Source organism: Parasteatoda tepidariorum, chromosome 2, assembly GCF_982258835.1.
Source record: "Parasteatoda tepidariorum strain Cologne lab strain chromosome 2, Ptep-v5.0, whole genome shotgun sequence".
Lineage (NCBI taxonomy): Eukaryota > Metazoa > Arthropoda > Arachnida > Araneae > Theridiidae > Parasteatoda > Parasteatoda tepidariorum.
In genome coordinates this window covers 31,907,894-31,925,606 of record NC_141756.1, presented here as the reverse complement: position 1 = coordinate 31,925,606, position 17,713 = coordinate 31,907,894, and the positions used below count along the sequence as shown (strand labels likewise).

Sequence of the window (17,713 nt, the reverse complement as noted above, 5' to 3'; positions counted from 1 at the left end):
TTGAAAAAATAAAGCTGGAAATTATATTTTTCCTCAGTTCACATAAGAGACAATTATTACTCGAAAAACTACCTGGTTTAGCAAATTAAAACTACTGAGAATACTTTTAATAAATACTGTTATGTGATTTATAGCAAATATATCAGTAACATTACGTTTTAAATTATATTGGAGAAAAAAAAAATTAACAATGAACCGAATCATTATGTTCATATTATAGTCTAATCTAACTAGAGCCCTTTGAAACATATCAATAACAGTGAAGTAGAAATATATAGTAACTCGTTAACATACAAAAATTGCTATTTTAGTTTGAAAAATTACATGACAATCAGCAACTGTTTAGATAATTGTTTTTTATTTGATAAGGATTTTGCCTTTTATAGCATAAATAACAGCAATTATGAATAAAATTTTGATGATGAGCTAATTAACTCTTTTTCCAAAAAAAAAAATTGAATTAAATCCCTTTTTAAGTGATTGCTTTTGTTTGCTATATTTAGTCGTTAGTCAATCTTCAAACATCTTGTGACAAATCCTATTTTTACTTCTTCGCAAGCACAGAATGTAAGTTTTGAATAAATTCCCTTCCAGTTTCTCTGCTGTTGTAACACTTACATATACTAATAATCGTCGTTAGAAAAACAGTCACCTTTATAGTAACTAATTAAAAAAAATAATTACTTCTTACAAGAATCGCAGTAGTTGATCTTAAAATTGCGTGAATATGAATAACAATTATGGATTTTGAAATCACATGAATATGAAACTAGATATACGATTTTGAAAATGAGGAAATACAAACTGGGATATAGAATTTTTAAAACGCGTAAATACAAATCACGATTCATATTTTTTAGAACGCGTAAATACGAATCACGATGCGTAATTTTTAGATTGCATAAATAAGAATTATAATGCATAATTTTTAGAATGCGTGAATGCGAATCCCAACCCAACGCCTTATTTTAAAATCACGTATAAATACGAAAATCGATGTTTGATATTATAAACCGCATGAGCAAATCAAGACATTAATTTTAAACTTGCGTGAATACAAATCGCTATATAGATTTTTAAAAAGGCGTAAATATGAATCACAATATAGGATTTTTAAATCTCGTAAATAAGAATCGCAACATACAACATTCAAATCGTGTGAATAAGAATCGGGATATTAGCAGATTCCATGCTTGGGACCTCTAAAAGGCTTGTCAGAAGCAGCGTCGTTTGAACTACAAAAATCGGATCTATCTGGAGGGTGGGTAAAAAATTCGGAAAATCTCATCTGCTGCGAGTAAAAGGGGAGAAAATAGCTATAACAAGTAAAAATGAAAAAGGATTGCTAGCTATGTAGTTCGACTTTTCTGTTTCTCTCTGAAAATCGGTGAATTTTCTGAAAAAGCGGAATACTTATAAAAATAAGAGAAATTTTTAGAAAAATCTGAATTTTTGATAAAAAAAACTGAAATTCAAGTGAAAAAAGCGGAAAAATCTCATCCCTGTAGAGTAAAAAAAAAAAGAAGTTTAAAATTTAAAAAAGGTGTTTTTTTCCTTTTTCTCAATATTTCTTAGTTTACTTAAAATATATTTAAAATTTCACATACCCATGATGACCTAGAGAAGTAATTAAAATTAACAAATATGTATTTTTTTCTTGAGTTAATGATTATAACAACTATTTACTGATAAAAAATGAATATTAATCATGAATATAAGCTTATAAAGTATCTCTCTGGCTCTCCCTTACAAACAAATAAAATAAACTGTGTTTTTAAGTTCCACCTTTAAAAATTTTATTTCCGGAAACTTCTGTGATCAATGATTTTTTAAATGTCTGGACCTTCGATCTCCGGAAACTTCCGGATCACTGTTAGCGAAAAATCAAGAGCACAATCAGCCCTGCCAGGGGTGATTGTGGGCCCCAACTCAAAAATCCTGAAAATTTCTTGAGTAAAATCATTCAAAAAATTTATATCATTATAAATTTAAATCATTGAAATTTTCAAAACATGATACTCTAAATCAGTGTTTCCAAACGTGGGGCCACGCCCCACCGGGGGGCAATTCAAAAATGGACTCGACATGAGTTTAAACCTTTTGCTCTGGGCCATTTAAATGCAAAGTGAGATTTCGGTGACAAAATCGAAAGAAAAAAGCAAATTCTTAAATAATTGCGGTCAATAAATATTATGTGACTGAGGGATTTTTTAAGTGACAAACCTGAAATGAAGTATCTGTTTACAGTCGATGGTAAAGCATTTGTGAGTTATTTAGTCAATATCTTTGAAAAACTGAATATATTAAATAAGAAACTTCAAGGAACAAATAAAACCGTGTTGATGCAAAAGCGAAGATATATGGCTTCATTACCCTTATTGAGTTGTGTCAGAAATATATTAACAACAAAAACTTTGAACAGTTTCATTGGCTCCAAAAATGTGAAGTAAATGATACCCCTATACTTGTTATTGTCTATCATCTGAAAATTCTATCGGCTGATTTAAAAGAAAGATATTCTGATTTAAAACAAATTTATTTTCCAACATGGATGTTGCAGTCCATGTTAGTGGATTTGTCTGATATATCAAATATATCAAGAACTTGCAGAAATGCAAAATGATGAGCCAGTTAAAACCTTATTTAATATGAAAGGAGTGATGGCATGGCTTCGTGAGGAAACAGAAAACAAATACCCAAATTTAATCAAAGGTGCAAGAAAACTATTGTTACCGATTCCATCTTCATATTTAGCTGAATGTGGATTTAGTGCTGTAAATGATTTTATTGATAAAAAAAAATCGTCTAGATATAACACAACGGGGAGACTTGAGACTGAGGCTAACCAAATTGGAACCTAAGTAAAAATCTACGTGCAGCAAGCATCAAGGGCAAGAATCTCACTTAATTAAAATATTATAGAAAAATATTTATTAAACTTATTTCGAATTTGAATTTTAGTTCATTATATGTTCTGAAAATTTACTTACTTTGCTTCGCTAACAATTTCCTAAGTTTCTTAAGTGAACAATTTGATTTTTTTAATATTAAAAATTATGTATATGTTACATAGGGGGCAATAAGAATTTTAGAAAGGCTTAGGTGGGGCATGGTACAAAAAAGGTTGGGAAACACTGCTCTAAATGAATTATATGCAGCATAATGTAAATTTACTTTCATCTCTAATCACATGTATTATTCTACCAGAAAAAATATTTACAAACGAAAGAGATGCCAAGTATAAATTCTAGTTCTAATATTTTTAAATAAAATATACAAAAATCTTTATATATAAAGGCGAGTGATGATTTTTTGATTCTTCCGGGTTTCTGGAAATTCGGATTGCGGTTAGCAAAAAATCTGGAGCACAATCACCCGAATAATCGGGTGATGTGCTCTAATAAACTAATAACCATAGATTTACATTGACCGTAATATTTTCCATTTACGACATTAAATGAACTTAGGTAAAGAAATTTTTTTATTATGCCTATTGTACTTTAGAATTTACAACTTTGAATATTATTTGGATATTATAAGGTTTAGGCAGTGCAGTCGAACCTTGATTCATCGTTCCTGCATCCTACGATTTCCTGCGTTGTATTATTTTGTCTTAACACAATGCTATTCTTAAGTTAATAATTTTCGTTTAGATCGTTTTCAAAACTAGGAGCTTACAACTATCGCACAGAATTTTTTTAAGAAAATTGAGGTTAATTTGTTTTGCATAGACAAGCAGTAACTCCTGATGCTAATATTAAAAAAAATGTGGATTTGTTACAATTTGGGTCAAACAGGTTTGATGTTTATGCATCAGTTCCTAAAAATTTTGAAATTTGTTATCGGTTCAAGAAACTTAAGAAATTCAAAGTGATACCAATGAAGACCAAACTTCTAGCAACCAATTAGAGCAAAGATTTGCAGAAGGCTGCAGGGTCTTTAAATAAATGAGTAATTTTTTGAAAAGGAACAGCTGTGTGCAACAAATGCCAAACATTTATGGTCTGCGCTGAGAAGAGGGCCAAAATTTCCAAGCACTTTAAATATATTTATTTATCTTTCTTTTAAAACCTAAATATTTTTTTAGGACGTGCATAATCTTTGTAACCCAAATTTTTTATACTTGTTGTTAATTTTTTGCGTTTTCTATTCATTACTCCCCACATTTATCATTTTCCTGTATCTATCATTTGTAACGAATGATCAGAGAAACAATCGATGGAGGTTCTACCGTAATTGCCTAATTTCGCAGAATTTTGATTGTTTTTAAAAGCAAGGCTCAGTTCATTGAAGATCGATAGGACTATTAGTTAAAAGGTTATAAATTTTCAAAAACAAAAATTATTAAGACTAGAATGCATAGGAAACTGGACAAATATTTTTTTAGTATTTTTTTTACACTATTTAAGTCAAATTATATGGGACCAGGTTTGAGATGTTAGGACTAAAAGGCTATCTCAATTTTTCTCCTATACTTCATTGGTATAAATTATTTTTCTCATCTTACAGCCTAACTTTAAATTAGACATGCTAAGTAAAGCAACATATTAAAAATTTACTGTACAAGGGAGAGTGACACTTAACAGCTCGCTGCTGAGAACTTTTGTGAAGTTTACAATGATTTATTTGTTTCTCTGTTCAAATTGCCTATCAGACATACCTAGTATTTTAAAATATCAGTCATAGATAAAAGTAAGTTAAATGCTAAAAAACTCTCCCTTTGGAGCTAATTCAAATGTAACAGTTCTCTAGAATCTACCAAAATATTTATTGTTCCTAAGCCTGAAAACTACCAAGAAAGGACATCACATTGATTTAATTAAAAGTCAAAGAAGCTGAGATTAAATATTCAGAATAACCAATTCGACACCTGGAAATGTTTTTTTCAACTCACAGTCATTACCTTTGGATTTATAATAATAACTTTGATATAAAAAATAACACTTTTCCAGGGGCATGACTATCATGTTACCACATGAAAACTGCCTTAAAAATATTTTTACGATGTGAAATTATTACAATTATTACATAATTACAACCTGAAATTATAGTACAAATATGCCAAAGCTAACAATAAATAATCCCACACAATCGCGACGTGTAATAATTTTATTTTATTATTTTTTTTCTACATCTAAATTACCTAACAGTAAGCAATATACAAAGGGAAACATAGTGCATCAATGCACGAGAACATGGTCCTGTTTATGTTCATTAATATTATGTATGAAGTGCGAAAAAAATCAAAATAATTACAATTTATCCATTAAAAATGCCTCTTGTAATTTACATGCATCAGAATTTCACAACACGGAAAACAGACGGTGCTCGGTCAGTTGCCATATTCATATTCTTTCATGCGATGAGTGGGCTTTCTTGAGCTGCTAAAGAACATAGCTTTTTATGGTATTCTATAGTCAACAACACTAAGAAATGCACAGTTTTCATTATACACCAGTATAAACATTATGACTACAGCAATAAATATACATACACTAGTTATTTATACAAATTGATTTTGCATCATAAATAGAATTCATATCTTCACTTATACTGGCAAGAAAGAGTATTACTAAGCTAAATTTGCTAGAACACTCCTTTTTTTATCATCTTAAAAAAGTAATGAAAGCATTTGCTTTGTTTGTTTTTTTATTAAAAAAAAAAAGAAACATACAAGCATTAGTGTTGCTGGTTAAATGAGGTTCTCAAAATTCATAAATTTGGCTGGGAGAGGACAAAAAAGCAAATTAATACTTTAAGCTGAATAATAGATACATATAAACAGATTTAGAGCAGTTTCGATACTTCAAAATAATATTCCAAATAAACTGTATGATTCTGTAGAGGGTGCAAGAAGCATTGCAAGCTTAATGTAGGAAAAAGCCAAGATCATGAAATTTTATGAAAAACATAAATGCCCGTGTTTGGAACGGACAAGGATTTATACACAATTATCTATCTAACAATAAATACTAAAATATGCAAATTGTTCAAAATCAAGTGCACAAATAGCCATTAATAAATGATGCGGTATATAGACAATACTTTTTTTAAAAAAAAATTATTAGTTATATCAGAAAGAAAAACAAGACATAAATTCAATGAAATTACTTCATTCACACACACAAAAATTAAAGCTTTATAATTTTGAAGCCAATATATTAAGTATAAATAAAGAGGCACTCTATTCTATAATTCAAACATCACATTTAAATACACTGTACAGTATAAAACTGTCATCCAATCACAGGGATATACAATATATTTTCAGAAGCAGACCTGAAAAATTAACAGGGATGCCAACTTGCATCAATGCCCCCCCCCCTAATAATAATTACACAGAAATGCAACATCAAGCTAATGCAAGTAACAATAATAACTATTCATTTCCATAAAAATTAAGAGCATATGGAAGTATTTGAAAATTTGCTATGAATTTTATAAACAAAAATATGTATGGTCATGTATTTAAGATAGTTTTGTCTCTAATCCACAAAAAAGGATTAAAAATATATATATATCATAATTAGAAACAAAAATCTAGAAGTTGGCATCCCAGAATAAATATCAGTCTAAATGTTTTTTCTTTCTTCCTTTTTGAACATGAAATTGCATAAAACATTATATATTTATTTTCATACTGTACAATTGCTAGCTGAATCAGCCAGAAATAATTTTATTTGTAGTTTATTCACACTTTCAATGCAAAGAGCAGGCTGCCTAAAACAAAGCTTCTCAAAAGCTAAAAATATGACAAGTGTTTCAGAAATAGTGTTAAGAGATTTTTTTTATTTTGCACAATTTTGTAATGAATTATGATTATCGCCCAGAGAGAGAAAAAGATAGATATATATATATAGAGAGAGAAAGAGTTAAAATTTTGGAAGTTCCACCTAATTTTTTTATCACTAAAAGAGAAGATAGAAAACACGCAGAAACCTTAGTCATAGAGCATCTTCATTAATTAAGCACTGTGCACTAAATCCTTTAAAAACATAAGTAACATTTTCCATAATCAGTTATATAAATATGCAAAATTCAGTAAACGTATGATCAATAAATAAACCATATACATATGAATATTTAATTCGATGATATTGTTACTAATAACACTTTGGTTATGAAAGAAGAAAAAAAAGCACCAAAACGAATAGGGCGCCTCAGCAATTTTTTTGATTAAGGTTTCTGTATTTGATCTATTTGCGAAAGGTTGTTTCTAAACAAAACATAAATAATAAATTTTATATACACAAATTTAATAAAAATGATTGGTAAAAAAAATTGTATTACATAGATATGAAAAAGCTGTACACAAAAATATTGAATACATAAATTTAAATTCATTAAAAACCGATAAAATTTCACTGATAACCCAAATTTTAAAATACAATTGTAAGATCAACTCTTGATACACAACATAATTGAGTAAACATTAAAAATAATTTTGTAACAGAATCAAAAATAACTTTAATGCAATATTTTGCAACAATAGTAATAAAAAAAAATCAACTTCTAAAACATGAGATAACCAAAGAAACTTAAATTTTGGTTGAAAGTTTTCATTGGTTGCATCCCATTATTTAACAAAACATTTATAAGTTCGAATTTATTTACAACCTAGCTCAGGTACCGCAACACTGTACTGAGTGTTATTCGAGACAGATCTCCTTGTCAAAACCAATCTACAGGGGGAGATTTGGTCTCCGGTTTTGGTTTTTACAACAGAATGGCTATAGCCCACAATAATCGAAAATAAGGCTTAGCTGCCTGCCCCCTTCTGAAAATATTAAAAATGTCATGCAGTTGCAGTGGAAGTCGAAGCCCCTATCTGGGTGGCACTGCTACCAGAAGCTGATAGTGAATTGCTAATTGAAGAATCTGCGGCTAAATGTGACATCCCACCAGAACTGGCATCCGAAATAGGGTTGTTTGTTCCAATCGTATTATTTTGACTACTGTTGCGTATGTGCAGAGGAATCAGGATGGAATTTAAAGATGGCTGAATCTTTAACTCTGGAATGAAACAGTTATTTAGAGAGTTAATTTACACAAATTCAATTCATTGGTAATATTTTTGCAAAAATGAATATGCCTCTCATATAATTGAAATTTATTAAAATTTAAAAAATCCATTAAATTTCATAAAATAATATAAATTTCATAACTATTGCATAACATACTAAATACAGAAGGGAACCAGAAAAGTTGTCCCTTAAAAAGGGATGTCCTGTATTTAGAGAGTAAAATAAAAACTAGTCAACTAATCTAGTCATCATATTAATCTTTTATTTTAATGTTCATTTCTCCCCATGACAGATAACATGTAAAAATAATATTTGAGTGCAAAATTACACTTCTTGGCAGACCCTCACAGCCCAAGAAAGAGTCCATATGATTGGCTCATCTTGGATTATTCTTTTAAATCAGCAATCCATTACTGTTTCAGAATAATCTAGTTTCTCTTTGCCGTTGATATTTGTACTCCTTTTATTCCAATACCCCGAAAATTCTTTGCTTTTTTCGACATGTTTCCAACTGTTTTTTTAAAAGGCTGTTCTTTATCTCCCTGTAGCAGCAATATTCAAGAGAGGGATAATATACTAACACAGGTTATTTCAATTAATATTTTGCTCACCCTTTACTGAGTAAACACATTAAGCCTCCCCTTGAAAGAAACCAAAGTTCAATGGAGTTGACCTTTTCTTGAGATACTACTGTATTCTAAATACTAAGAGTTCTGGGGATTATAGTCAAAAAAATATAAAATTACACCATCACACTAATAACTGATTTTAAATTATTCACTGCAATATTTACCATTAATGATTGAAATTAAATGAACTTGAATGCAAAATGTCTTTATTATGTTCATTACACTTTTAAACTTATAGCTTAGAATAGTAATAGGCATTTGATTCACTACAGAAAGTTACAGGATTTGTTTTAAAGTTACAGAGTTTTAGTTTATGAAGGAGAAGGAAAAAAAATCTTTAAAATTGAGCAGTTGAAAAACTTATACTAATGCTTAGAATTTAAATTTAAAAATAAATAAACAAAGCTCACCATGCTCAGTAAAATTGAAAAGAGGAGGCAACTCTCGAGAGTTGGGCAATCGTGTACCAGGTTCTCTTAATTCATCAAAGAAAGGGTGTGCACAGGCTTGTAGAGGAGTACATCGAACAGATGGAGTATATTCTAAAAGCTTAGACACTAGATCAACAGCTTCTGGGGGTGTTCTAGCACGAAACACCTAGAGCATATTAATAAATTGATAAATATATTTTTTTCTTTTTTAATAATTTATACAAAACAAATGCTACATTTATACTGTGAATCTTCATCAAAGCAGCAACCTTTATCATTGTAAAGATTACTTTTTTGACTTAATTATATAATAATTAAAATCATATACACTTAAAAATGCAGAACCCTATAAATATTTATATAAAATAAATAAAGTCATTTTAAAATTATATTAAAAAGTGTATAAAAATGTAACATGTACTACTGGAACAAGTTATAGACTATGTCACTAATAGAAGCTATATTTTTTATGGTTTTAGTCTCTTCAGAAATTTGGATTAGAAAGCACAAAAAATAAATAAAAATCTGGTTAAATAAACAAACCTTGCTCCAAGGATGAGCTTTAATCATAGGGAAACGAAATTCTGTGTAATTTCTGTTCATTTCTCTAATCTGCTCTTTAGTAGGTGTGCCAAGAACTTTGATTATTTCAACAAGTTGATCCACCCCGCTATCACCAGGAAAGATGGGTTGCCCAAGAAGTAATTCCGCAAGCACGCAACCAGCTGACCACACATCTACATTTGAAATAAAAACATCACAATGCTATCTAATCCTTTAATATAGAACACTGAAGGTTGATTTTTGTGTTTGGAAATAAAATTAAGAGAAAACAAAAATAATTTTTTTTAAAACAAAAAGAGACAAATACATTTTATCAGACACTTCTTCTATAAAAAGTAAGTTTTCTTCTACACAACAGCAAAAAGGCATCATGTGCGGTCTTTTTGCAGGCATGGGGTTGTCTTTGACCAATCTAGCAAGGTTGAAATGATTCAAAACGATATTTGAGTAAGAAGAAAAAATAATAGTGTAAAACTTTAAATTACAATTTAATATTAGCTGAATGTAAAATAATTTCCAGTTTAAAATACATACATTTTCAATTAAATCTATTTAGTTTTATGTTTACTTAAATTAATCAAAAATATATTTAAAACTTATTAAATATGCAGTCTCCAAGTGTAATTAATTCCAGGTGATAATAAGTCTGCCAAGTGTAATTAAAATTTATTTATTTACATTAATTTCTCCTACATTAGGAATCTGACAAATTGAGTCTTTATCTCTACAAATTAATAAAAGTATTAAAATTGTATTTTTTCACTAATATTTTCTAGAATTATTTCTCAAAAATAATGGAAATACTAAATAGTGATTGGATATAAATCATAACTCATTACAAATAAAAAATCATATTAAAAAAGTATGTAAATCATATTGTATAAGTACGTAAAAAAGCATGTGTAGCTATGAATCAAAAAAAGTTTTAAAAAAAGTCATATCACTTGGAACCCCCAGGAAATGGTTTCGTTGCCCTGGAGTGCCAAACACTCACTATCAGCTTTTTATTTTTATCAATATTAAGCTTTGGAGTGACTTTAGGTGATTCATTGAACTAACCAAACACTAGAGCTAAATACACCAATAATGTTCTATGTGGTCTGTTCCAGGTAAGAACTTATACTTCATAATGGTGTGGATTGCCAATTATTCCTGTTTCAATATAATCAATTTTTTAAAAATGTTTTGAATGTTTTTCGAGCCTAATATGATCTTTTTTAAGCAGGTGAGGTTTATAAAATAAAGGTGAAAATTTAAACTACTAGGTTAAAGTTAAATAATAAAGATGCTTAAGTTGACATATCTAACCTTCAAATTTTCTCTTTAGCAACAATATTTAAAAATACAATAGCGCCGTGAGATAAACCAGTTAGTGAGATACCAATGAGCAAAATGCTAAATTTTTCAATAAGTCTTCGAGCATAATACAGAGATACAGTTATGTTTTTTTCTTTCTACCTTCTCAGTACTTCTAACACAATGAAAAGCTTTAAAGGCTTTTCAAGACCTTTACTTAATGAAAAAAGTGTGTTTAGTACCTATCATTGTAGTATAATCAGTTGCACCAAATATGAGTTCTGGAGCTCGATAGTACCGTGAGCAAATGTAGGAAACATTTGGCTCTCCATTTATCAGATGTTTAGCACTAGAATAAAAAATAATACATTAAAAATTTTAATAACAACAGCATAAAACACTAGTTATGATCAAGAACTTTCTATAAAAACAGGAAATATTCTTAGAAAACATTTCTTCAGAGAATAAGTATTTAGCAAGACTCAAGGTATTTAGCAACATTTTACAATACAAACACCTTTTAAGCATTTTAAAAAAATATACATATTTCAGCAATTTCCTCCTAAGAAATTATTATATTACTGACATAAAAATATACAGAAAAACATTTTTTAAAAAAAATGGCATATATCTTAACTTTCATGAATCATGAAAGTGAGACCAACTTTATTTTTCTTTGAAATGGACCACCATTAAAATAAAGCTATATATAAATATATGAACAATAAATATTATAAAGCACTAGGGCAATATAATATTACAACTTCTTTAAACTGTTGGGAAAAGCATCACAATCTTCCAGGCAATTTCTTTGTGTTGTGCTTATATTGATTTTAATTAAATCTGGAAATTGTAAAGTAGCTATTTGGAAACAATTTGATGTAAACTTAGGAAACAGACTATTAGGAAAAAGGGTGTGTAGCTAATTATATCAAATTTATATCAAACATAATTTAAAATGTCATCTTAGAGTATGAAAAATCTGATCATTAATATAAAAGTTGTTAGCTTTTATTTTGATAAAAGCTAAGTTAAATTACCAAAATAATTTGAAGATTTCTACTGCATGCAAAAATATTCAAATGCATCACTATTTTCATTTAAAAAAAAAACAGTGCTTTTACAAATGTGCTTGTCTTGCCTTTTTCATTATGAAAGAAAAAAATTGGAGATTTTTTTAAAAAAGATCAACTGGTAAAGTACTTAAAACTATAAGAAAATCATTGATTTAGTAAGACTAAAATAGGTTCAATAAAATATTAAGATTTTTAAAAAAGGCTGATCCAATTTTGAAAAATTTAGTAATTTATACATTTGCAAAATCAGTTTTATGAAATATTTCATCATTACTAGCAAAGACTATGAATATTTGAAAAATATCACAGCACAATCTTTAAAAATTAATAATAAACAAATAAGTAAATAATAAAACAGTTCACAATATAAAACAAAAGTTTTACCTGCCAAAGTCGCACAATTTTAATACACCACTTTCAGGATCTAGTAATAAGTTTTGAGGTTTTATATCACGATGACAAATTCCCAGTGAATGGATATAGGCTAGACTTCGAAATAACTGATACATGTAAAGCTGAAAAAACATGAAACATTGTATCTTCTCACAAAATTAAGTAAAAGCAAAATAATTTAAAGAATAATAAAAGTGATTATACCTTAATGAAAGAAATAGGTATAGTCTGCTTTGATTTACTGTATTGTCTAGCAGCTCTATAGACTGTTTCAGGGATAAATTCCAAAACTAAGTTCAAATAAACCTCATCTTTCTACAAGAGAAAACAATAAAATAGAAGAGCCATTCAAAAAGTAAAGGAAAAAAGTACATAGTAGAAGGTAAATACTAACCTTGTCACCACTCGAATAAAAAAAATACTTCAATTTGACAATATTGCAGTGGTCGAGTCGTCTCATAATTTGAAGTTCTCGATTCTAAATTACAATAGAAGAGAAATGAAAATTATTATTAAATGATAAAAACTCACACAGCACTTTAGGGCTGTTTCTTCAATGATTAATGGTCATAACAAAACTCTACTTAAAATTGAATCATGGCCAATCAAAAAATACTAATTTTGTTCATAAGCAGAAATTTTTTTTAAATGGCTACTTTAATATATATTTATTTAAGCAATATTAACAAATTATGAACTATCATAATCCTTATTTCCAAAAATACTATTGTCACATGCTAATAATTTTTCAAAGAATTTGGATATAGTGGACAACTGTCAATCGTGGATTTCAAATCAATATTAAAGTATCCAAAATAATTAGGAATTTTGCATATTGTGGACTTATATAGACTTCAAAGTGGCTCAAAGTAAAAAATTGTGGCAACATTTCACACACAAAAAAAAAAATTAAGACATTTTTGGTGCAATATATATTCATCTATTTTTAAGAAGGGGAAAGAAAGAACCAAAGAATATTGTAAGAATTTTCAAATTAATTAATGAAATAAAGTAAAAACATGGTAAACATTCATAATTTTAAAATAAAAAATTTAGATAAGAAAAAGTTCACCAGAAATAATTTTAATTGATTCAGATTTTGGTAAAAATGTGTCATAACCAAGGTAAATGTTATCGTACAGAAAATTATCGAGCAGTTTAGTTTTTAAACTAAATAAATGGCATTAAATTAAATACTAAATTTTAAAGATAGCACAGTTTGTTTTATGATTAATTTTTAGCGAGGATTTTTATAATCATATAAATAATAGAAAAAGACAGTGACCAAGTATAGCTCTTGGTGACACAATGTAACAGCTAAAAATGAATAATTTTAAAATTATGACACTCATTTCAAGTTCATGAACAAATATAAAAAATGCTAACAATCCATGTTTTTATATTTATTCTTCTTGAGCAACAAACTATTTTAACAAATCAAATTAAAAGGGCATAAGCCACAAATTACCTTAAAACGTTTATCTTGTAAGACTTTTTTAATGGCTATAAGCTCCCCAGTCTCAAACAAACGAGCTTGATACACAACACCAAACGATCCATTTCCAATGACCTTAGTATCAGTATAAGATATTTCTTGTGGCCTTTCAGGTCCTTGTCCAGGAGTTGCTACAACAGTTGTCACTTTACTGCCATCTTTACCTATAAATATGCATTACTGGTTTTTAATACGAAGAATGTGGAACTGAAAAATTACTCAGTACTTTATACAGATTTTTGATCTAAGATAAACATCTTATTTTCCCCTATTACTTAAAATATATAAAAAAACATTAAAAACTGCACTAGATCTGCACAACTGTTTATCCTTTTGGGGACATTTTATATAATTTTTTTGTAAATGATAAATTGCCAAAGCAAAAGAGGCATAGGTAATAAATCAGTGCTCCCCCTAAGCATTTGTAAAAGGACGGCCAAGCCCTACTTGCCCTTTGATCCCAATAAGTACACTCTTACTTTTTCAAATTCCATTTTGAAAAAAAATAATTCACTGTTTAAATAATTACACACTGATAAAATTATCTGTGTTTATAGTTTTAATTCTTATTATTAGTATTAGAAATATTTACATTGTTACGATTATTCTCAACTGGTTAAATTTTCATAAAAATCTCTTTTTTAGAGGGGATATTGATGCATTTTTAAAGTGATTCTAAAGTTTAATATTATTCTTTAAATAAATATCTTTTTTTCTTCTAAATGAACTTTTAAATGTTCATTTTCTCATAATTTTCAGTTTAAATTATAGAAAAAAGTTTTCAAGTTTTTTATCAATTAATCATTTCTGTGTAGTTTATTCTTTTTTTAAGAAAAAATTGTGCACAATTATTGCTTTTTAGGATATTTTTAATTATTTTTTGAAAACTAAAAATTTTTCTCTTAATTTGATAATAAGAGAGAATTACTTTTTGAGATATGCACATAAAATAATATATGAGAGTAATTTTAAAATTGCTGAGGATAAAATTCAGTTATTACATAATATTACACATTTTGATAAATTTTTATGGTGTTAAATGACTGCCCTTTTCTGAGAGGAACCGCCCTACCCTTTTTATTTCCCGGGGAGAACTCTGTAACAAATATATATATATATATATGCATACAATAAAACTTCCATTAACAGCCACCTCTAAACAATGGTAACGTTTAAAAAATGACCATATGTTTATCCAGGTACAGAATGTCTTCTATAGGATTTATATTATGAGTACAGTGATTCCTGAAGAACAGGGTTGGGGTATTGGACACCTTAAACTGTCCTAAACTGACTAAAACTGTTCTAAACTGCCTAAAAGTGTCCAAAACCTTGAACATTCGGAAAAGATAAAAATTCTATATGTATAGCAATTGTATACTCAATAATTACATATATTATTTAATATTACTTTTATACGATACTTTTTATACAACTAGCTTTAACTTATTAAAGGAAAATAATATAACAGGAAAAGATTTATAACTTCCAAAGCTCCTCAATTCATTGAACAACAAAAGTGAATACATTAACCTTTAAAATTAATAAATATGCTTTTGATACTGTAAAATTATGTTTTTGCATTAGGGTAAATAATTCAATATTAAAAATAATAATACAAATACTTGTAATAATACAAATACTTTTTAATAAAACAAATACTTGTTTTCATAATTGTTTCTTGTTCAAAAGTTAACTTTACAGAACATTATTATTTTTTTTAATTATGGCATAATTAAAATAAAAAGGTTTTGAACAGTTTAAGACAGTTTTGAGCAAAGGGGTTTCGGACAGAATGGTAACCATTCTGTCCTAAACTTTGCTAACTCTTATGAATAAAGACCATTAGATTTTATCATGAATTTTGTATCAGGGTATATCTTAGCCATTTTTTTCATTCAAATTTTTCATCTTTTGTCAAATTACTGTATTAAACAGATCATTATATAAGCAGAAATTTTATAGTAAGGTAGCCTGCAAAAGGTTAAATACCTATATTTTTAAAGAAAATGAAACATTGGCTAACGAAAAAAAATTAAACAAATAAAGACAGTACTCAAATCCAAATAACATGCTTTTAGCCCTGGTCACAGAAGGAAAAAAATAGTGCAGGAAAAAATGGTACAACAAGAAAATTAAAGTTACTTTTTAATATTGAAATATTAGAATTGAATTAGTTTGCTACAAAAGTTTTCTTTAATATTAAAATTTTTTTCCTTAAAAAAAATCACATTAGGATATTTGTATTTGACAAATGACTTTGCACTATTAAGAGATATTATTTAATATTTATCTATTGATCAATAATTTATTAGCTAGGAACTAAAAAATTCAGATTGTTTATTGATAATAAAAATGTTGAAATAAATATATAAAATATTTTAACCTCAATATATTTTAGCTTTATAAAAAAATATCACCGACATAAAAAAAAAATTTATCTTTAGATAAATTGAAACTTAATAAGATGGCTCAACTTATCTATCCACCAATTAATATGAGCATGCAAACACTAATAACCATATTATTTATCATATACTACACATTACTACTAACTCATCTAGACAGGTAATACATATCCAGATCAACAGTCTTATTGTAGGACATATGAAACCAGATTTTGTTATTTTGCATGTCAAAATGTTGCTATAACTGTATCAAAAGTCTTGCTGCAGTATTGAATTAACATCAATGTTTTATGTATGTTGTGGTCAATTATACAAGGGATCAGCAGAGCAATAACTAGCACAAAAAAAAGAATATAATAATGATAAATCACACTTCTTCAAAGCATACACGATATTAATTAAGTATATAACCTTGTAACAGAAGATCAAGATATACGATATGTAAAACTAAAATTATAACAGTATAGTCTCAATAACTTTAATTGAAATGTTTAATATGGACAATAGTTGGTATTAAATACAACATCTGTCTACACACTTAGCTATGAATTTCCGAACGCAGCTCAATCAAATGTACACTTAAAACGATCGTTAAAATCATGACGTGCTATCTTTTTAGTTTCAGCCAAATGCGTATATTTTAAAACAGTTGAAATTAATGCTAAATAAGAACATAAGGCTAAAGATATGGATTTCAGTGAATGGACATTGACGTATGAAAAACACTGAATCGTCAAAAAGAAGATAAGAAACAAATTTTGAAGCAACTTACTAGTTGTCTTGATTCCCGTAAAACTAGGCTGCGACGATTGCTTACTGCTCTCAGCAATCGACGTTGTCCTTGGTCTACTACTCATTTTAAATTACATAAAAACATCAATCAAACACATCTGCACACTTATGTAAACATTAAAAACATCTTGTCTCAAAATATTGTACTCATTCAGAAGTAACTAAGCCTATTTTAAAAAAATACTAATCAAAATTTTTAGTATCAAATAACACAAATGACTGATGTAAAAATATATTGATTAACGATTAAGTCAAATGAAGAGATTACAATAAGAATTAAAAATTTAAGTTTAAGTTACATAAAATGCAATTTTTTTATGAAATCATGATATATCATAGTTTGTCAATTAACGCTCACTTCTCATAAATTTATCATGTTGCCACCTATCAAATTGTATTAGCCAAAGATTTGTTAATGAATTTATTCGCACTGTCTTGGCTGACCGCCCTCTTATAACCCTAAACTTTGGCGATCAGCTGAAATGGGTGGTTGCCAAACGAAATCTATCGCCAACTGCTTGGATGCCCGCTTTTTGAACGTGATTGAAAATGGCGAAAATGTTTGAGCTGTACGTACTCGGAATGATTAAGCAATGAAACGAATT

General features: G+C 28.2%; 1 protein-coding gene across 1 annotated transcript; it reads right to left on the bottom strand.

Moving 5' to 3' along the window:
* Positions 1-5,091: 5,091 nt before the first annotated feature.
* sgg (glycogen synthase kinase 3 beta homolog shaggy) lies at positions 5,092-17,497 on the bottom strand. The gene is made up of 9 exons (XM_016057064.4): positions 17,089-17,497; positions 13,882-14,072; positions 12,808-12,891; positions 12,618-12,728; positions 12,405-12,535; positions 11,187-11,293; positions 9,628-9,821; positions 9,064-9,250; positions 5,092-8,013 (listed from the first exon to the last, which is right to left on the bottom strand). The coding sequence occupies exons 1-9, from the start codon at positions 17,171-17,173 to the stop codon at positions 7,796-7,798; spliced, it is 1,308 nt and encodes a 435-aa protein (XP_015912550.1). The 5' UTR covers positions 17,174-17,497; the 3' UTR covers positions 5,092-7,795.
* Between the last annotated feature and the right edge of the window lie 216 nt (positions 17,498-17,713).